Source organism: Heptranchias perlo, chromosome 1 (genome assembly GCF_035084215.1).
Source record: "Heptranchias perlo isolate sHepPer1 chromosome 1, sHepPer1.hap1, whole genome shotgun sequence".
NCBI classification, from domain to species: Eukaryota; Metazoa; Chordata; class Chondrichthyes; order Hexanchiformes; family Hexanchidae; genus Heptranchias; species Heptranchias perlo.
Window position 1 is genome coordinate 138,185,021 of NC_090325.1, and position 17,543 is coordinate 138,202,563.

Below are 17,543 nucleotides of genomic sequence, written 5' to 3' on the forward strand. Positions count from 1 at the left end.
CCTAAAAGGAAAAAATCTTACTTAAAAAAAATATATATAGATGATTATGCATCACTGCACACTCTGTTAACTGAAATCAAGGCTTTGGGGCCCTAGAAACTCAGAGTGACATCAAGGATCCCCTGAGGTCTTCAGACAGTGAAAACAAGGACAAGTAGTTGGGTGGGCAGCAGAACACTTCAGAAACTGTTGTCCTTTAGGGATAGGATTGTCAACTCTGGTTGGACCTATTCCTGGAGGTTCGGACGCATAACATTTGCTGCAGCCTAGAAATGCTATTGCATTTACTTAATGGCTTGATATTCCACAATGTAAATGGCTCCATATTCGGTAATGCTTCCTAGATTAAACATGAGCACACATGCACATGTAAGCTTATAGCACATATGGTACATTTAAGCTTGAACATGCTTAATGTTTTATTATCCACATGCATGTAATATGTTCCAACATTCCTGGTTTAAACATGGGGTTGCTAACTCTCCTGGATTGCCCAGGAGTCTTCTGGAATGAACGATCGATGTCCCAGGCGTTGCTGCTGACAGCTTGGGAGTAAAGAACTTCTGTGTTCACACCTGCTTGCTTCCGACTGCCCGAACTGTCATTTCTCGCCCTGCACCACTCTACCTGCCTAAGTGGAGCTGGAGATGCTGTCTATCACCAGATTTAGCGATTCCCCACTGGAATATCCCTCGTGGCTGGCTGCTGGTCTCTTTCCCCCGCTGCCTTTAGGTTCAACAGAGTGGTGGCTTGCCTCACTCTCTGTGAAGTAGTGGAGCAGCACCAGTCATGAGGAAATTTTCTGTGCTTGCAGCATCCTGCCTTGCTTGCTTTATTGATGAAGAGATTGGGAGCCATAATTTTACTTACGTGAACAGGACAAGTGAGAAATTGATGAATGTGACTTTGATGAGTTAAAGCTTATACAACTTTGCAGTGTAAAATGGAGTGGGGCAAATGTTACTGACAGAAGGCAATGATGTCCAATGCATATCAACCTTAATTCTTCTAACTCCTGTTTTATCTGACGATGGGCCGAAGGGCCTCTATCCGTGCTGTATAACTCTATGATTCTAATGGATCAGTTTTACCCACTTTTTACCTTAACTGACTGTAAAATGCTCCAGCTGTATAACTATTGCATGAACTAGAACCCTAGGGGATAGATTCTGAAATGCCGTTGATAATTGTTTTATCCAAATTATTAATTCCATTCATTAACTTTTTTTTTGTCTGGAACCTTATTCATAAGATTGTTCTTTAAATTTTGGCACCCTAGCAGCATAATTTTCCTCACACAGGTGTGTAAATTGTTCTTTAAATTTTGGCACCCTAGCAGCATAATTTTCCTCACACAGATGTGTAAATTGTTATAAAAATGCCTATCTGAAATAATTGCTTCTATTTCTTATGGATATTTTTGCAATTAATCCTTACTGTCCATTTTCTGAATTTACTTCAGCATGCTTCTGACTAAAATTTGTTTTTTTAAAAAACATTTTAGTCAGGAACCCTAGAGGTTAGATTCTGAAATGCTTTTGATAATTGTTTCATCGGAATTGACAGTTCGGGTCGCCAGAGACGTGCAAGCGTGAACCGGAACATGAAAGGACTTTTCTCCCAGGTCACCAGCAATGGTGCCCAAGAGATCGATCGTGCAATCCGGGAGGGTTGGCAACCCTATTTAGGATCCATCTGAGCTTCCTCATAAAGCTCTACATGAAATACTGTCTAACACAATATATGCATTCTAGGAGGGTGGAATTCCTCATCACCTGCAAGAAACCTGAATCTGGATCCTTTTATTGGATGATCCCTTTTATAGGTGTTTGGTCGCAAACTCATCTGAGCAAAGTTTCCTTACCATTCACTGGGCAGCTACAATGATTTTGAAGATAAATCAAACTGCAGTTATACGTAGATCATGGGCCAATGGAAATGCTGGCTAGGAATGCCAAGCACTTCAGGAGACTATTACGACTACACTTTCTTGACCAGAGATTCCCAAATTCCTTTCCATTGTCCCAGGACATAATGATTCATCAGGAGATATTGGTGGCTCTAACTGGTGATCTCAGCAAACTAGTAAATTAGAAGCTGTGCAGTTGTCTCTTGGAAGCAGGCAACATAGGCCCCTTGGTCTTTTTTCATAACTGGGTAAAACAATGGAATCAATTATTAGGAATGAATTTGAAAATTATTTGTACAATAATAACCTAGTAAAGCAACAGTCAAAAAATTCCAAAGGGGAAGATCTTGCTTTGTTGAGAAAGTGACTCATGAAATATACTGTGGGAAGCCCTAGGATGTGTGTATTTGACAAAGTCTCGGACACAAAGCTCCTAGTGAAGGTCAAAACAGTGGGTATCCATGGTAAATCTTGGGAATGGATGGGAAATTAAAGGTAAAAAGGCAGATGGGAGGACGTGCTGATTGGTGTACCTTGGTATTAGGGCCCTACTGTTTCGAATTCACATTCACTTAGATTCAGAAACCCAATACAAATTGTTTAGATTTGTAAATAATGCAAACTAGGGGATCAGTTGAATCTGAGAAAGCAGCTTGGGAGTTGGTCTACTGAGCAAAATGAGCTGGATAAAATACATAAGTAGCAAAGCTATTGCAGGTGAAATTTAATATGAACAGATATAAGGTACTGCACATAGGAATAAAAATGAGTGACATAAGTACTTCACAAATGGTGTTGAAATAGGTAAGAATGAAGTAGAGATGTCTCGGGATTTTAGTAGACTTTGCACTCAATATATCCATCCACTGCAGAGCAGCAATCGAATTGTTTAGGAGCTCTGGAATCAGATGGATGAATCAAATGGACTGGAAAAACTTAGGCTTTTCATCCTTCAAAGGAGCTGACGGAGAGGAAGAAACAGAATTTTTTTTGCAGTACAAAAGAAAGCCCATCAACTCTCTACAAAGGCCATTCAGTGAGTCCAATTCTCCTGTCCTTTCCCCATATATCACAGAAAAGAATCGTACAGCACAGAAGGAGGCCATTTGGCCTGTCATGCCTGTGCTAGCTCTTTGAAAAAGCTGTCCAGTTTAGTCCCACTCCCCAGCTTCTTCCCCATAACCCTGCAAATTAGTCCTCTGTCCTTTTTAAAAAACTTTTCAAACATTTATCCACTTGTTTTTAAAAAGCTATTATGGATTCTTCTGCATTCAATGTCCTGACAACCTTCTGCATATAAAAAAAAATTCTCCTAACCTCTTCATTCTTCCGGTGATGATCGTAAATTTATGCCCTCTAGTTACCAACTCATTGATCAGTGGTAATAAGTTTTGCCTGCTGATCTTATTGAAACCCTATATCATTTCAACACTTCTACCAGAACTCCTGAACCTTCTGTGTGATACTGAAAATAACCTAGTTTTTCTAGTCTCTCCTCATGTTTTAAGCATCTTAACCTAGATATTATTTTAGATATCTAAGTTAGTAAACAGAACAGAAAGTTTGAACTGGAAAATTACTTCTGACTGAACCATGAAAATAGGACAAGGGCACAGATTCAACTGGTAAAAAGCAAATTTAGGACTGAGGTCAAGAATGTGTTCTTCTCAGAGTGATGAGCATGTGGTGACTACCAGGTGGTGGTGTAGGATTGAAACCCTGGGAATTATCTAAGAAACAATTAGATGCCATGATGAGGGGACAGGCAGAGGGAGCCTGTAAGATCTTTCTGGCTGAATGAACCAAGATGGACCAAATGGCCGTCCTCGTCAATATTTATTTTGTGATATGGCGACTGATATTTCTCTCACCAGTTATAGTGCTCCCCTTCTGGCTGCCAGAAGGAAAGGTGCATGGGGTCAACTACAAGCCATCTGGTACACTAATGAACTCAGACTTTGAACTTTGTGGCTGGCCCTGCTGTTTTTCAGAGGTTCTACTTCTAAAGTTCACAACAGTTGGTTTTTAAATCAACAAACAAGAAAGAATTTAATCTTTACAAAGAGAGTTTGTAATCTAGCAGTGATGTGGTCCTTATAGTGGGCGAGGGGAGTTCATGTGGTTATTATGTGGCTGCCTCAAACGAAAGCTCTTAACGAGGCAATCCTATTGTTTTCCCTGTTCTGATGACTGTACTATTCTGAACTGAAGAATAATCTCAAAGTATGATAAAGACCATACCAAAGGCAGGTAATATTATTTTCAAATATTTCTTTCTAAATCAGTTTAATGAGGAAGTGCAAAATATTTCTGAGATGCTAATTATTTAATTTCAATTAAGGGGGTGCAGCACCTTGGTCCAGCCACAGACTTTTATAAAAAGCTTGCTTTGGACTGCTCAGGCCAGCAGGTGGCAGTGGATCTGTTTCTACTGAGTGGACAGTATACCGACATGGCTTCACTTGGTAGGACAACATTTTTCATTACCATTAAAGCATATTTATATAATATACCTGTCAAATGAATGGAGGGGGGAGGGGTGGGGTGAGGTGGGGAGGTTGGGTGGGAGGGGGGGTTGGATGGGGAGGTTGGGTGGGAGGGGGGGTTGGATGGGGAGGTGGGGTGGGGAGGGGGTTGGATGGGGAGGTGGGGTGGGAGGGGGAGTTGGGTGGGGGGGGTTGAGGGGGGGTGGGTTGAGTGGGGGAGAGGGTGGTGGTGGCGTGGATGGTGGGGGGGGGTGTGGATGATGGTGGAGGGTTTGTGTGTGGGGGAGGGGGGTGGTGAGGGGGGGTGGGTAGGGGGTAGGAGTGAGGAAGAAAATAGCTCCGGCATGTTAGCCTCTGTGGCCACCGAAAAGAGGGAGTGTTTTTTTTATTTTGAAGTGTGGGATTATCCTGTGAGCAATACAATCCTGTTCAGAGGATTTAACATTTAAATCTGCTCCCTGCCACCCATAGCAACACTGGGCACTGGAATTCCTTGCGTCCTATGTTGCTACGGTGCAAATGAGGGAAATACATTATATGATGCATTCTTGTTATTTGTATCTAATTATGATTTGCCTATCCATATTCGAGCAGACGTATTATACACCTGATGTCACTTTGGGGAGCTGGTGTAACTCAAATGTAAAATCTTGCCCTGTATATTAATTGCTTAATTTGGGCTTTACTGCATTTATGCAATGTTAATTTTTTTCTAATCATTTATTGTATTGCTGTATTAGTTTTGTTATAGAACAAAGGGATTGAAGGATACTGGAACAAGTTATGAGTTACAAAGTGAAGTTATAAAATAAAAAAGAAAATGGCTTTCCAACAAAGCTCACCAAATAGTATTTGGTCTTTATTCAGATAACTTGCCACTAATTATGTTCTTTGCTTAAAATCGATTGTGTTTCAGAAACTATGCACCTGAGTTAATTTGATTTAGAGGAATTTGGTTGCAAGAGATGTTGAAGTGGTGGGCACTACAATTTGGTACAGGTCTTCCCTGTTCACTCCTGTTTGGTTTGCATCCAATGGGGAAATCCTCTGCTATTTGAGTGTGATATCTCAGAAATTATTTTCTTAGCATGTAACAGCTGTCAATATGGTCCTTAACGTTAAGGTTGTTGGTTGTCTGTGGTTTGTGAGAAGGATTGTGCACTTCGCCGTGGCCTGGTAGCTCAGATTATCCACCCTCCCCCCCCCCCCCCCCCCCAGTAAATCTTTTATATTAGCTGTTTGCTAATTCGTACCATTCATAGTGGTAATTTCCAAAAGCAAAATCCTGATATAAAAAGAGCAAAAAAAAACAAGAGATAAACCAAAGAGAATGTAAGATAAAGGGATAAGAAGATTGAAAAGAAAGAAAACAAATAATAAATTGAAGAAATGAGAAGAATTAAGGAGGAAAACTAAAGATGAGAAAGGAAGACAATTGAAATAACGAAAAATAGTTAAAATAAGAATCTGTTTGAAATGTGTAAATTTGTTGCAAGGAAAATGATTTGACCTGCAGCAAGTTCAGTTGACAAAATAATTCGGTATGTTGGCAGGGCCTATCTTGTAATTGCTTTAATAAATTAAGGTTATTTTTATTTTGTCATGTCTTTCAGAAATTATGACTGCACTGTACTATGTTGATATACATGCATATTCTGATGTAATTAAAATGTTAAGTAATGACGACTGGTCATTTTTCAGCAAATTATTTTTCTCGCAGGAAGCTTTTAGAAATGATAATCCGGGACAAAATTAATAGTCACTTGGACAAGTGTGGATTAATAAAGGAAAGCCAGCATGGATTTGTTAAAGGCAAATCGTGTTTATTTAACTTGATTGAGTTTTTTGATGAGATAACAGAGAGGGTTGATGAGGGCAATGTGGTTGATGTGTATATGGACTTTCAAAAGGCATTTGATAAAGTGCCACATATAGGCATGTCAGCAAAATTGAAGCCCATGGAATAAAGGGATAGTGGTAACATGGATACTAAATTGGCTAAATCAGAGGAAATAGAGAGTAGTGGTGAATGGTCGTTTTTTTCAGAATGGAGGAAAGTATGCAGGAGTCAGTACTAAGACCACTGCTTTTCTTGACATACATTAATGACTTGGACTTCGGTGTACAAGGCATAATTTCAAAATTTGCAGATGACACAAAACTTGGAAATGTAGTAAACAGTGAGGAGGATAGTAATAGACTTCAAGAGGATATAGACAGGCTGGTGGAATGGGCAGACACATGACAGATGAAATTTAATGCAGAGAAATGCGAAGTGATACATTTTGGCAGGAAGAACGAGGAGAGGTAATATAAACTAAATGGTACAAATCTTTGAAGGTGACAGGACAGGTTGAGAAAGCGGTTAAAAAAGCATACGGGATCCTGGACTTTATAAATAGAGGCATAGAGTACAAAAGCAAGGAAGTTACGTTGCACCTTTATAAAACACTGGTTCGGGCACAATTGGAGTATTGTGTCCAATTCTGGGCAGCGCACTTTCGGAAGGATGTGAAGGCCTCAGAGGGGGTACAGAAAAGATTTACTAGAATGGTTCCGGAGATGAGAGACTTCAGTTACGTGGATAGACTGGAGAAGCTGGGGTTGTTCTCCTTAGAGCAGAAAAAGTTAAGAGGAGATTTGATAGAAGTTCAAAATCATGAAGAGCTTGATAAAGTAAATAAAGAGCAACTATTCCCATTGGCAGAAAGTTCGAGATCCAGAGGACACAGATTCAAGGTGATTGGCTAAAGAACCAAGGGCGACATGAGGAAAAACCTTTTTACGCAGCGAGTAGTTATGATCTGGAATGCGCTGATTGAAAGGATGGTGGAAGCAGATTCAGTCGTGGCTTTCAAAAAGGAATTAAGTAAATGTTTGAAATGAAAAAATTTGCAAGGCTACGGGGGAATGAGACTAACTGGATTGCTCTTACAAAGAGCCAGGATGGGCCGAATGGCCTCCTTCTGCGCTGTAGCCATTCTATGATTGTAGAAGACTTTGCACATTGACAATCTGTAACTAGTACCAAATTTTAAACCTGTTTTATTACAAATGTTGTGGTGTTTTCACAGCTTGTATGTCAAAATACTCTGCTGGATCCGTCTTCTATTATCCATCATTCCATCACATTCACAATCCTGCCCAGGTTGAGAAGTTTCAGAAAGACCTCAAACGTTACCTCATTAGAAAAATTGGCTTTGAGGCGGTTATGAGGATACGCTGTACTAAAGGTAATATTTTATTCTGTATAAATGTTTGTGATAATTATACGGGGTACTTATATTCTTGTTACATCATTCTTTACAGAACATTTATCATTGTATTGTAAATTACCCCTTGGCCCCAGATCTCAGTAGAATGAGGATTTCCACCTGGACTTTTCCCAGGTAGAAGTAAGATGCTGAGCCACAGGGAAGAGGGGAAAATCTGAGCTCAAGTCAAGAAGGTCTCTTGTTCACCTTCCAGAGGATAGTTACAGAGCAATGGCAGGAAAGGCCTTTAAAGCACATCTGCCTTCTTAACCTGAAATTCATGAGCAGACAGCTAGAATACGTTTAAGACTGTAAAACAAAGGATGGCTTCTGGTGACTGTATAGATTCATGAAAATGTTTCTTATTACCAGTGTCAGCTTGGCTCAGTTAGTAGCACTCTTGTTTCTGAATCAGAAGATTGTCAGTTCAAGTCTCATTTAAGCTAGGCTGATACTCCATTGTAGTACTGAGGAAATGTTGCATTTTCAGAGAGGCCATTAATCAGATATAGTATTAAATCAACACTGTGCCAGTTTTGATGATTCTGGTGCACTTCAAAAATCCCATAGCATTATTTGACGAAGGGTAGGAAATTCTGCCTGTGCTGGCCAATATTGCTCCCTCAAGCAGCAGCACCAAAAATAAGTTAACTGGTCATTCATTTCATTGCTGCCTGTGGCTGCTGTCTTTTTCTACACAGCAGTCACTGTATTTAAAAGTGATTTATTATTTGTGCTTTGAGGCTTTTCTAAGATGTAATAGGTGTTATACAAGTAAAAAAAAAATCTTTCTTTGCTCAGTAGTATCAACAATTTTACTTTCTTTCCCTGGATCCTGGAGGACCTAAAGAGTGTGAGAAATAACAGAGAATGAGGAATAAATAGTTTTTCAAAAATAAGTCCATCAAGTGATTGGGTTTATCTATTTAAACTGTTTAACTACACAATAAGTCAGTGTACTTAAAAGAAATTCATTGTGTAAACAACTTTAAGATGTTTCAATGCATTATATAAGTGCAAGTATGATTAATACAAATTCCCATATGCAGCAAATTCCATGGCACTCTACTTGAAGGAACCTTAGGTTGCAAAAAAAAATTGATTTGCATTGTGTTACACACCAAATATATGTGGGAAACATTACAGTGTCCAGATAGTAATGATTTCTCATTTACAGGTCTTTCCATTCATACTTTCCATGGAAACTTCTTTGTACGTTCTACTGATCTGTTATCCCTCGCTAATATAAATCCTGATTCAGGATTTGCAGTGCAAATGTCTATTGAGGAAAGTCTGGTGGACACATCTATTGTATGTTTTCAGGCTGCTTTGCTTTACACTTCAAGCAAAGGTAAGTGAATGCCTTATTACTTCAAAAAATTCTAAATCTGTATGTTCACATTGGTTGATGTAGCTCAGGAAATCTAAACCAGAGTTTTTATGTCCACATATCAGTTGTTTTATTCTAAAGAGTTTCTATTAATAAAACATGAATAAGACTTGATGGAAAGGGTGTTATTTCTAACTAAAACTATAAATATTTTTAAAGTATTTGCTTGTGTAAATATATATCTTTACCTTCTCCTCAGTGATAAAAGTGGTGATACATTGAGGCTCAAGTGCTTTATTATGGAAAAGATAAAAATGTATTTCTAGTCTTATAAATCCTATTGAGGGATCCAAAGAATGTAAACAATCGACCCAATGCCAAAGCTGATTCCCAAGTGCCCATGGTAGTTTTTATTAATCTGAAAAGCATGTATTCCAAATATGATGTACTTTATTTCAACTACACTATTTAATAGAACTACAACTGTTCTCAAATAGTGATGTTTCAGTATTCAAAAGAATGCAGGAAAATCTAGAGAATATTAACTTAACCACTGAAGGTCCAGTCTTTCTCACTCTTCCAAAGTGGTTCAATCTTGACTTATAAATAGGGTATTGCTATCATCCCTTGAGGGAAATTCTACTAAGGGCACTGTCCTTTTAAGAATTTTCCAAGCCCTTGCGCTGAATTTTGAAGTTCTTGTCTGCTCTTTAGGATACACTTCTGGTTGGATGTTCTTTGTGTTATACTCATCAATTGAGACAACTCTACCCAGGGACAATTGCTGAAGTCTGAGGCAAATCAGGCTTCAGTATTGTTGAACCAGTGATGAAATAGCCTGGGTGCCAAATGCCACCCTGGTAATTCAACTGGAATCTAACTGTAACTGATTCTGGAAGAAGTTGTGTGATGATTGGAAGCCCTTCGTGCTCCCTCGTCCTAACTGTGCAAGGCAGTGAAAGATCTAGTTTGACTGATGCATCTTTCTGGAAATGAGACTGAAAAATTTCCTTGTCCATGTTTAATTCACTGTCACCTGGAAATGCAGTAATGATTAAGTCCTGAGCTGGAAACTGAGGAATCTATACCTAGAGTTACTGAGCTTCATTGTTATTGTACCATATCAACTTTCAGCCAATGGGTTAGTTGTGTTAATCTCTTATGCCAAGTCTAGAGCAGGTGTTACATTTCAGAAGTCATGCAACTGTAGGGAAGGTGAGCGTACAGAGGGCCAGGCACCAGTGTAAATTTTAAAGCCATGAGTGGAGTCATTTGTTTTTGAAAGACTGCAGTGGGCTGTTGCTCAAGACAGTGTGGGTAGGGGAAAAGGTGGAAGAACGTGGCAGATTTTTGTGAGCACTAGGATTTTGAGGTTTTTGAACTGTTGTCTAGTAAAGAAAGAACTAATAAAATACGATTTTGTAATTTCTCCATTGTGATTAAACAACAGACTGCTGCTGCTGGTGTTTGGGGTGGGGGAAATGAACTAGAGATGCAGCCCAAAACAAAGCCTGAGAACAGCAGAGTATGGAGAGAACAGCAGAGTATGGAAAGACCAACTGATGATATAACTGTACAGTATTTCTAGATGATTTCCCTGCCAAGTGATGCAAATAACCCATTTGTACCTGGAAGTTGAATGACTGAGGAAGATTGTTTGTTTATAAGAGTAGGGGCATTATTGTACAAATAACAACAACTTGCATTTATATAGCACCTTTTAATGTAGTAAAACATTCTAAGGCGCTTCACAGGAGCGTTATCAAACAAAATTTGACACTGAGCCACATCATAAGATATTAGAACAGGTGACCAAAGCGGTAGGTTTTAAGGAGCATCTTAAAGGAGGAGAGAGAGGTGGAGAGGTTTAGGAAGGGAATTCCAGAGCTTAGGGCCTAGACAGCTGAAGGCATGGCCGCTAACGGGGGAGCAATTAAAATCGGGGATGCGCAAGAGGCAAGAATTGGAGGAGCGCAGAGATCTCGGAGGGTTATAGGGCTGGAGGAAGTTACAGAGATAGGGAGGGGCGAGGACATGGATGGATTTGAAAACAAGGATGAGAATTTTAAAAGCGAGGCATTCCCGGACCGGGAACCAACGTAGGTCAGCGAGCACAGGGGTGATGGGTGAACGGGACTTGGTGCAAGTTAGGATACGGACAGTGGAGTTTTGGATTGAGCTCAAGTTTATTGAGGGTGGAAGATTGGAGGCCATCCAGGAGAACATTTGAATAGTCAAGTCTAGAGGTATCAAAGGCATGGATGAGGGTTTCAGCAGCAGCAATAACACCGTAGTATTGTTTTTAAAAGTAATTTATTTTTACCTGTCAGGTCCAGGGAATTACTTCAGTATATCTCCTATAGGTAAATATTCAGAGTAGAGTTTAGTATATTTGGTTTCTTCACAAAAAATAGGGTAGTTTTGAAGTGTCTAACTTTGGTAAAATTTGCTATGTAATTGGAAAGCACAATTTGTAGCTAGGTATCAAATTGTTTTTGCTCTTGACATATGAAGTGAATTGTTTATGCATGGGGTATCTCTAATAGTTTAGGGAATCACAAAAACATACGGTACCACAATGAAAAAGCAGTATTACACAGAACATTTAAATATTTATTGAGTTTTAAGCCTGATCTCAATACTATATTTCTTTATTTTGTAAATGGATATGTTCATGATTTTACAGTTCTATCATGGAACATTTAAAGCACCATAAATGTGCTAACAAAAGATAATAGGGCAGTGCTTCTCTGGGTGTTGGTAATGTTCAGTGAAGCTCAGAAACAGCAGTGCCGCATGCATCAAATCCATCAGCTGTTGTTGATACAGGTCACCAAGGTTACAACATGGCTCGCAGGTGTTTGAAATGGGTTTTCGAAGGTGCTATGAAAACCCCAATTAGGGTCATTAAAAGTGGGAGCAGATTAAATTAAAATAGGCCATGTTGCAATTTATGATTACTGAAAGCAGAATGTAAATATAAATCCAGCTCCTGTGATAAGCTCATAAGCAAAAAAGACATGAATGTTCTTCTTGTTTTAACTGACATTGTCCTTTTGGATAAGGAAAAGAAATGAGTGCACACAGGCACAGTGCTCTCGGAAGAAAATCATATCCTAGGACATGAAACAAAGATGGAGATTTTTGGCCTCCTTATCACCCCGTTTGTTCCCAAAAACAGGAGAGTAGGGGCAACAAATGATGCGTCAGTTCATCCCGCCCAGTTTGTGGCAGTTGCAGAACATGCCTGATTTTCTGGCGGGGGAGGGGGGGATTTTTGGCAGTCAGAGCTCCCATCTGAAACAGGCAGGAACGTCATGAATAAATGTAATCGGGATCATTAAGACACTAACATAATTTCCTGACCTTACTGCCTGACCAAAGCCACTTCCTGTTCCTGCTTACAGCATGGATTAATGGATTAGAAACTGGACTGAAATAACAACATTCGAGCTGCTGTACATAGTTTTAAGATGTTTTTTGCACTTTTTAATTTGCACTGTGGATAGGTAAAGGTTTGTAATCATCATTCTCACTGATGAGCAGTATAAGTTGCCTGGCAGCCATTTCAAATGCTATGTAAAGTGATCCTCAGTTGATTGCAGATAAAGCTGTACGGAGTTTTCGGGTACATTTTTTCTGCTCTTGATTGTGGGTAACTTGTCCTTAAAGATAGTAAAAGTGTTTTATTCTCTCCACTTGTCTGGATGGGTGCAGCTGCAACAACACTCGAGAAGCTTGACACCTCATCTACTAACCTAAGACTCCAAGACTGTCCAGCACTAATTGCTGGGTTCCTTGCTTAATGGATCCCATGTCAGACATCATAGTAGTCACACGCTTTTGGAACAGTGTCCCATACATTACTCAGTCCCTGGGGCGCAAATGCACGATTGAAGCCACCATGTAGGTTAACATTTCCTCCGTGATGAACTATAGTGCACCCAGCTGTTAGTCCAGTTGTGCTTTGATTCCAAATTGTCCAAGTCATTCTTTGGAGAGAGAGGAAAAAGGTGGGTATCAGTATGGTACCAAAGAGAGGATAGGTCATTAAACATTCACATAGATATCACATTTTTTTCAAAAAATATACTTCATTCATAAAATTTGTAGCAAAAACATACAATCCAGTTGTCATATCACATTCCAAACGTACACAATACAGATTATACAATTTGCAGGTTAAATCAAGTACAGTTCAATGAACACATTGTGCATAATTACAGTTCATGACACTCTGGGGTGTCTCATTGCATTATACTCAATACAGATTATTGATTACAGATTCATTACAGGTACATTACAGTAATTTGAATTTTACATTCTGCCGGGGGGGCGGGTGTTTCCCTGATTGCAGCCCTTCGGTATACAGGTAATGTCAAAGCAAGCAATCATGTTTTGCCCATCAATCAAAGCAGTATGGCTTAACAGTGCACCAGATACTGCCTTTACCCTTTTGGGCCATGGTGGTGAGCTTTGGCTTTATTGTTAAGTAGACATTGTGAAGAAAAAAGAAAAACTTGCCTTTTAGCACTTTTCACAATCTCCGGACATTCCAAAGCACAGTAATGTAGGAAATGCGGCAGCCAATTTGCGCATACCAAGATCCCACAAACAGCAATGTGATAATGACTAGATAGCCTGCTATTTAGTGATGTCAGTTGAAGGATAAATATTGACCAGGACGCCAGGGAGAACTCCCTTGCTCTTCTTCGAATAGTGCCATAGGAACTTTTACATCCAGCTGAGAGGATAGACGGGGCCTCTGTTTAACATCTCATCCGAATGACAGCTCCTCCGACCGTGTAGCACTCCCTCAGTACTCCACTGGAGTGTCAGTCTAGATCTTGTGCTCAAGTCTCTAGAGTGGGACTTGAATCCACAACCTTCTGACTCTGAGGCGAAAGTGGTACCACTGAGCCACGGATTATGTTTTGATATTTATGCATAAACACCAAGGAAGATAATTCAGAAAACGGTAACGCCTGCCAAAATTTCATGAAAATATTTCTAATGTTTTATCATTCTATAACATTATGTAACTTTATATATTCATCATGATAGGTGTCCAAGATGATCAGCTAGCTGCCCAAGTACTTGAATTTTGAATCTTGGGATACTTACCCATTTGTTCACAGAAGTACTGTTAGAATTTTTGTTGGTGGTTAATAATATTAGTGGCAATCTCCAGGCGATTGTGTTTGGACTATGCAAGTGTTCTCTTTTCTATTGATACTTTAACAGGCTCTAATTGGGCATGGTCTTATAATACATTCTAAATCCGTTACCAGGGTAGGTATCAATTAAAAGAACATGTTTTTTGTTGTATCTTCTTGTAGTGGTCCAACTTGTATCCTCCCTTATTTTCTGTCCTTTATCGGTATGTCGCTGTAAATAAAAATACATTTGTCTAATTAGCCCCTATAAAGAGAGCTTGAAGTTTATTGTGATCTGTAACTTGTTACCAAATGATGCACAAAGAAGATAAACAGACATGCGATCTAAGCTGAAATCCTGGCTTTCAGTTCCCCTTTTCTTTGCAAGTACTGGAGCGGAATAACATGCGTATAATGAAGATAAAAAGAAAAAAAAGTACTGGAAATCTGAAATAGAAACAAAAAATACTAGAAATACAAAGCAGATCCATCAGCAACTGTTAAGAGAAAAGACAGATTAACATTTTGGGTGTAGCTCATCATTCGAACGATGATGAGAGATTTTGGATGTAAAGTAGTCCACTACCATCAGATTCTTCATAGTTTTCTGAGGCTGATTAACACATTTCAGGTATATTAAAAAATAATTGTTCGAACAACTAATCATGTTTTAACCATGTATAGCAGTGCTGCTGATTTATAAAGGAATTTTTCTCCCACACCTGAAAAATCTACTTGTAGTAATTCATAGAATCGTTACAGCACAGAAGGAGGCCATTCGGCCCATTGAGCCAGTGCCGGCTCTTTGTAAGAGCAATCCAGTTAGTCCCATTCCCCCGCTCTTTCCCCATAGCCCTGCAAATTTTTTCCCTTCAAATATTTATCCAATTCCTTTTTGAAAGTCACGATTGAATCTGCTTCCACCTCCCTTTCAGGCAATGCATTCTAGATCATAACTACTCGCTGCGTAAAAAAGTTTCTCCTCATGCCGTCTTAGGTTCTTTTGCCAATCACCTTAAATCTGTGTCCTCTGGTTCTCGACTCTTCTGCCAATGGGAACAGTTTCTCTTTATTTACTTTATCTAAACCAGTTATGATTTTGAACATTTCTATCAAATCTCCTCTCAACCTTCTCTGCCCTTAGGAGGAGAACAACCCCAGCTTTTCCAGTCTATCCGCGTAACTGAAGTCCCTCATCCATGGAACCATTTTAGTAAATCTTTTCTGCACCTACTCTAAGGCCTTCATATCCTTCCTAAAGTGCGGTGCTCAGAATTGGACACAATACTCCAATTGTGGCCGAATCAGTGTTTTTATAAAGGTTCCAAATAACTTTCTTGCTTTTGTACTCTATGCCTCTATTTCTAAAGCCCAGGATCCCGCATGCTTTTTTAACCGCTTTCTCAACCTGTCCTATAACCTTCAAAGATTTGTGCACATATACCCCCAGGTCTCCCCATTCTTGCACCCCCTTTGGAATTGTACCATTTAGTTTATATTGCCTCTCCTCGTTCTTCCTGCCAAAATGTATCACTTCGCACTTCTCTGCATTAAATTTCATCTGTCATGTGTCTGCCCTCTCCACCAGCCTGTCTATGTCCTCTTGAAGTCTATCACTATCCTCCTCACTGTTTACTACACTTCCACGTTTTGTGTCATCTGCAGATTTTGAAATTGACCCCTGTACACCCAAGTCCAAGTCATTAATATATATCAAAAAATGCAGGGTCCTATTACCGACCCCTGGAGAACACCACTGTACACCTTCCTTCAGTCCGAAAAACAACCGTTCACCACTATTCTCTGTTTCCTGTCGCTTAGCCAATTTCGTATCCATGCTGCCACTGCCCCTTTTATTCCTTGTGCTTCAAATTTGCTGACAAGCCTACTATGTGGCACTTTATCAAATGCTTTTTGAAAGTTCATCTACACATCAACCGCATTGCCCTCATGATTACTGAATCACCAAAAATTTGATTCAGTAATCAAATGTAGCTTCTGCATATTTTGTTCAGTTACAAAGTAGCAGTGATCAATCTATGGGATCCCTACCGTTTGGTTTATCATCTATCAATAAAGCCAGGAAATATGGATAAATATCAGACTTCTGACTTTCATTTCCTGAAATATGTATTGTATGTATTTTATATAACTTCATTGTAAACAGGTGGAACTTGGTTGTTTTTATAAAAAGTGATGTGAAGCACAAGTTTGGGGTTTGTATTTTCCTCTACTCACTGTTTTTAGCAAAAAGGCAAAGTGGAGAACGTCATTTTGTACTCTGGTTCATATCTGTGCTAAAACCAGCCAACAGAAGACATATACCTCATTCCTTTCCTTACACTAAATATTTCAAGATTTGTAATGACTTTTTAATTTTTGCTTTCGGCAGGTGAGCGTCGAATTCGAGTGCATACTTTGTGTTTACCTGTTGTGAACTCTGTGGCTGATGTTTATGCAGGAGCAGATGTGCAGGCTATTACTTGCCTTCTAGCTACCATGGGTAAGTGGCTATTCTAACATAGTGGTAAAATGTGATAGGGAAATCCAGGTAATGAGTGAAGACACCAGAACACAAGATTCTAGGTTCTCTCTTTACAAAATGTGAATATGGTTGGTGGTGCTTTGGAGCAGCTTATTGACTACTGAGGTTTGCCCCCTTGATCACAGATGAGCTGAGTTTATCAATATTGGATTTATTGTCCTGAGTGCAGGATAGACTGTGTGGCAGCTTTGTATAGAAGGGTGGACTTCTTTCAAAGAATAAGACCATATGTAAGTTAGGAAATCTGACATTCTTTCTGTTCATTCACTCTCCAATGGGAGGATCCTATAATAGTGCAGACATTGATCGTGAGTTTCTGATGACATACATCTTCAGGTCAGCCTGGAGCCTACTAGTGCCAAAATGCTTGTTGACCTGATTATCCAGGAAGCTCCTGACCATTGGGCTATTGTCCTGTTGTCTCAGAATCGACAGCAAAAATCTGAAACGTTCCCATTGGTTTTGATTCCTTATGGCCACATATGTCACAGATTAGATTGATTGCTTCCAAATAGTGGATCTGTATACAAAGCTGGACCCTATTTCTGTTGAGAACATCTGCCACTTCCTTTAGTATCCCTGCAAGTTGCTGGGATGACAGATGTGTGTAGTTTACTGAACAGTAACATTAAGTGTTCATGCTGTCAGCTGGGATCCAAGTTGATGTAACGTGCCACAGTGATAACTTCGGTCCAGCTTTTGGCAGCTATGTTGTACATCCACCCTTTAGAATGGGGCCAGCTGTACTACTTGAAAAAGCCTGTTGATGTGGTAAGTGTTGTAAGGGGGGGGGGGGGGGGGGGCCTGTACTTGCTGGGTCCAAGCTTCTTCCAGGTGGAATCACATCCTGTATGAGGCATTGG

At 39.7% G+C, this 17,543-nt stretch overlaps 1 protein-coding gene across 4 annotated transcripts in view; it reads left to right on the forward strand.

Annotated features, from left to right (window-relative positions):
- LOC137326411 (protein transport protein Sec24B-like) overlaps positions 1 to 17,543 on the forward strand; it is a 93,053-nt gene that overhangs the window by 64,657 nt on the left and 10,853 nt on the right. For all 4 annotated transcript variants that reach the window (XM_067991468.1, XM_067991495.1, XM_067991477.1 and 1 more), the window contains 4 exons: positions 4,251 to 4,374; positions 7,470 to 7,628; positions 8,827 to 9,000; positions 16,528 to 16,638. In XM_067991468.1, coding sequence (XP_067847569.1) covers positions 4,251 to 4,374; positions 7,470 to 7,628; positions 8,827 to 9,000; positions 16,528 to 16,638 — 568 coding nt within the window. The remainder of the gene's footprint in view (positions 1 to 4,250; positions 4,375 to 7,469; positions 7,629 to 8,826; positions 9,001 to 16,527; positions 16,639 to 17,543) is intronic.